Source organism: Buceros rhinoceros, unplaced genomic scaffold, assembly GCF_000710305.1.
Source record: "Buceros rhinoceros silvestris isolate BGI_N320 unplaced genomic scaffold, ASM71030v1 scaffold34695, whole genome shotgun sequence".
NCBI lineage: Eukaryota > Metazoa > Chordata > Aves > Bucerotiformes > Bucerotidae > Buceros > Buceros rhinoceros.
The window spans coordinates 487-3,767 of record NW_010411695.1 but is presented as its reverse complement, the minus strand read 5'-3'; the positions used below and the strand labels follow the sequence as shown (position 1 = coordinate 3,767).

Here is a 3,281-nt window from a genome sequence, read left to right as displayed (position 1 = left end):
CCCACAGACCCGAGGAGATCTCTCCAGCTTCTTTCCATGAGAAACTGTGGCAAAAAGAGGGCTGGAGGAGAAGAAAAGAGGGGGCACCTGGAGTTGAACCAGGGACCTCTTGATCTGCAGTCAAATGCTCTGCCACTGAGCTATACCCCCTGCCTCAACACCTGCACAAGGAGCAGTATAAAAACTACACACAGCTTCAGGTTTACAGCCACGGGTGACCTGCACGAGGAGCCTTTGAAAACAGCTACAGGCAGACCCGCATTTCTAAACACTCTCACTAGATTCCTCGACTCAACAGGCCCCTCTGCACCTTAACGTGCCGGACAAAGGGTGTACGGGGGAGGATAAACTAGGAGAAATGAGGTTACTACAGAACTGAGACAAGTACACCCGGACAGGGAGTCGTTACTCACAGAGTACACAACCCCTGTGCTGCTTCCCTAATCATCAGGACCTTGATCAGTGGAGCTCAGAAACCAACCTTCGCTGTACGGGAGCAGCTCACAGACCTGAGGAGATCTCCCCAGCTTCTTTCTGTGAGAAACTGTGGCAAAAGGAGGGCTGGAGGAGAAGAAAAGAGGGGGCACCTGGAGTTGAACCAGGGACCTCTTGATCTGCAGTCAAATGCTCTGCCACTGAGCTATACCCCCTGGCACAGCACGCATCATCCTCCCAGCAAACAACCAGTGAAAGGGTGTTGTCACCCAGTTCCACAGGAATCAAATCCTGCTGCACAGACTGCCAGAACAAAACGCAGCAGCAAAAACACAGCGTCACTGCGCTCCAGTACAATAGACAGACACTGTCTCCCTTCTCCGTTCACCAGGTGACCTCGGCCCAGTTCCTCTCCAGCACATCTCCGTGTCCTCTCCCAAGTGCACCCTGTTCTCTCTCAGTAAACACAAACTAGTCTCAGCATCTTTTGACATTTTCGCCATGTTAGCTCTAACTAACAAGCTCTAACTTTTCCCCCTTTTAGCTCTAACTGCGACATGACAAAGAATTATTAGGAGAGGAAGCTGAGCTGATCTTATCAGTTCATCTTGCAGTGAAAGAGCACCCCAAAACCCCGAGAAAAAGGAGCTTGGGAGGGGGCACCCGGAGTTGAACCGGGGACCTCTTGATCTGCAGTCAAATGCTCTGCCACTGAGCTATACCCCCCCAGCACACCCTGTACCCCAGGAACGCCCCAGTTCACCACTGCCACAGCAAAGCTCCTCACAGTAACCCCTGGACAAAAAGCAGCTTCTCCCAAAATACTCATCTCTTGCCTCACAAACACCTCAGTGATCCTCCCCTTGCCACGGGGGAAGCTGCTGCTTTACCTCAGGCCAGTGCTGCGCACACCGGGGACGGCACCTGCAGACAGCTCCCGGGAAAGGCGCTGGCACGGGGCACTCCAAGCCGACTTTTGCTGGGGAAAAGGAAGGATCAGGGAGGGGGCACCCGGATTTGAACCGGGGACCTCTTGATCTGCAGTCAAATGCTCTGCCCCTGAGCTACACCCCCACTGCCCAGCAGTTCCCTGGCGGCTCCCAGCACTTCCCAGGCGGCTCCCTGTGTGCAGCGAGGTGGCAGCTCCTCTGCTCTGCGAACCGCCCCTGCACGCTGCTCACCCCCCCAGCCCTCACAGTACCCACCTTTCTCCTCACCCCCCTCCCCCCGGGGTCTCTCACCACACTTGCAGCCAGGGACATCCTCAGTGAGACCCACGAGTCACTCCCGGAGCTGCCGTCCACTCTCACGGCACAGACCAGTTCAGTTTTTACGCACACCACAACCAGACCAGTGTCACCAGCAGGGTACATTGCCCGTTCTGGAAGGAAATCCCAGACCTACGATTTCGGGAGCCCCTGGACGAAGGTTTCTTGGCTGGTACAGACACTTCCCAGTTCCCATCCGTGTACAGAACTGGGTCCACTCCAGTGCTGCTAAAATTTCAGTCATTCCACCGCAACCCCCTTCCAGCTGTTGCCAGTAGCATGAAAACCTGCCTGAAAACAAGCCTCATCACTGGACACTCGACTCCAAATCCCATTTTCCCGCTGAAGCGTTCATCCACTGGAGGAGTTCCACAAAAAGGCTGCCCGCAGCTCCCTCCCTCACCATACCACTGTCCTGCACGGCAGGGGAGGGCGCCGGCCAAGAAACACACCACGGGGTTGGTACAAGGACTTTTATTTGATCTCTGCGAAGCTGAGCGTGCTCAGGCGATGCTCCCCGCGTTGGAGGCGATCCTGGGCCACAGATCTGCACACTCCTTCGCCACGGGGCCTGTGATGGCAGAGCCTGGGGAGGGGGAGACCATGACAGCGCGTCAGAGGCGCCAGCAGGCGCAGAGACAGTTCAGGGCAGTGTCATACCAAAGCCCCAGCTCAGCCCCATCGCACCCTCCTGACTCCGAGGAGAATCGGGGTCCTTTGGTCCGTGCCACCCACCCGCCCCTTTTCCCCAACACGCGCTCTCGCCGTACCTTTCATTTCACCCTTGTTATTCACTATCACTCCTGCGTTGTCTTCGAAATAGAGGAACACGCCGTCTTTCCTCCTGTACGATTTCCGCTGCCGAATGACCACTGCTGGGTGCACTGCGAGGAGAGACAAGCTCAGCATTGCCAGCGGCGCCCAGGGCACGGTCCACAAAGGGGCACCCTGAGGAACTGCTCAGCGAACCCTGAGCGCTGGTTTGGGGTTATTTTACATCACCAGCACGCTCCAAACTGGCCACGGAACACTGACAGCTGCATCTACACTGGGACAGTTCAGTGTTCTGCCACCTTCACACTTGTATTTCTAAATAAGCCATCAGTTCGCAAACAATATTCAACTCCATCTCCTCCAGGGCAAGAGGGACCCCCTCTGCAGGGCCCAATGTCGCACCCCTGATTGAACCAAGCAGCACGGGCTGCCGCTTCACCCAGAAGCGATGCCTTCGCTCTGCCCTTCCACGACAACCCGCTGAGCCACCGCACACAGACCCAGCAAGTGCTTTTTCAGAAGGGCCCCCCGCAGGGTTCCTGTCCCTCGGAGCGGGGACAGGGCAGGGCAGTCAGGCTCTGCTCCTCCGCGCACTCACCCTTCTTCCGCAGCTCCGGCTTGCCCTTCTTGACAGTGGCCATCACCATGTCGCCCACGCCAGCTGCTGGCAGCCTGTTCAGACGCCCCTTGATGCCCTTCACCGAGATGATGTAGAGGTTCTTGGCGCCTGCGGAGAGAAGCGCCAGCATTAACGGGGCTGCCCGGGGAACCGCTGCTCTTGTCTGGTCACCGATCGAAGCGAAC

At 57.0% G+C, this 3,281-nt stretch overlaps 1 protein-coding gene and 4 non-coding genes across 5 annotated transcripts in view; all 5 read right to left on the bottom strand.

Moving 5' to 3' along the window:
- Nucleotides 1–78: 78 nt before the first annotated feature.
- Nucleotides 79–150, bottom strand: TRNAC-GCA. Its single transcript has one exon. It is a non-coding gene; the product is annotated as a tRNA-Cys (tRNA).
- A 428-nt stretch (nt 151–578) lies between these two features.
- TRNAC-GCA lies at nt 579–650 on the bottom strand. The gene has a single exon. It is a non-coding gene; the product is annotated as a tRNA-Cys (tRNA).
- A 439-nt stretch (nt 651–1,089) lies between these two features.
- TRNAC-GCA lies at nt 1,090–1,161 on the bottom strand. Its single transcript has one exon. It is a non-coding gene; the product is annotated as a tRNA-Cys (tRNA).
- A 276-nt stretch (nt 1,162–1,437) lies between these two features.
- Nucleotides 1,438–1,509, bottom strand: TRNAC-GCA. Its single transcript has one exon. It is a non-coding gene; the product is annotated as a tRNA-Cys (tRNA).
- A 653-nt stretch (nt 1,510–2,162) lies between these two features.
- Nucleotides 2,163–3,281, bottom strand: part of RPL23 (ribosomal protein L23) — a gene marked incomplete at its 5' end in the record, with an annotated part of 1,546 nt that continues 427 nt past the window's right edge. The window contains 3 exons of the mRNA XM_010136101.1: nt 2,163–2,289; nt 2,474–2,587; nt 3,076–3,204. Coding sequence (XP_010134403.1) covers nt 2,207–2,289; nt 2,474–2,587; nt 3,076–3,204 — 326 coding nt within the window. The remainder of the gene's footprint in view (nt 2,290–2,473; nt 2,588–3,075; nt 3,205–3,281) is intronic.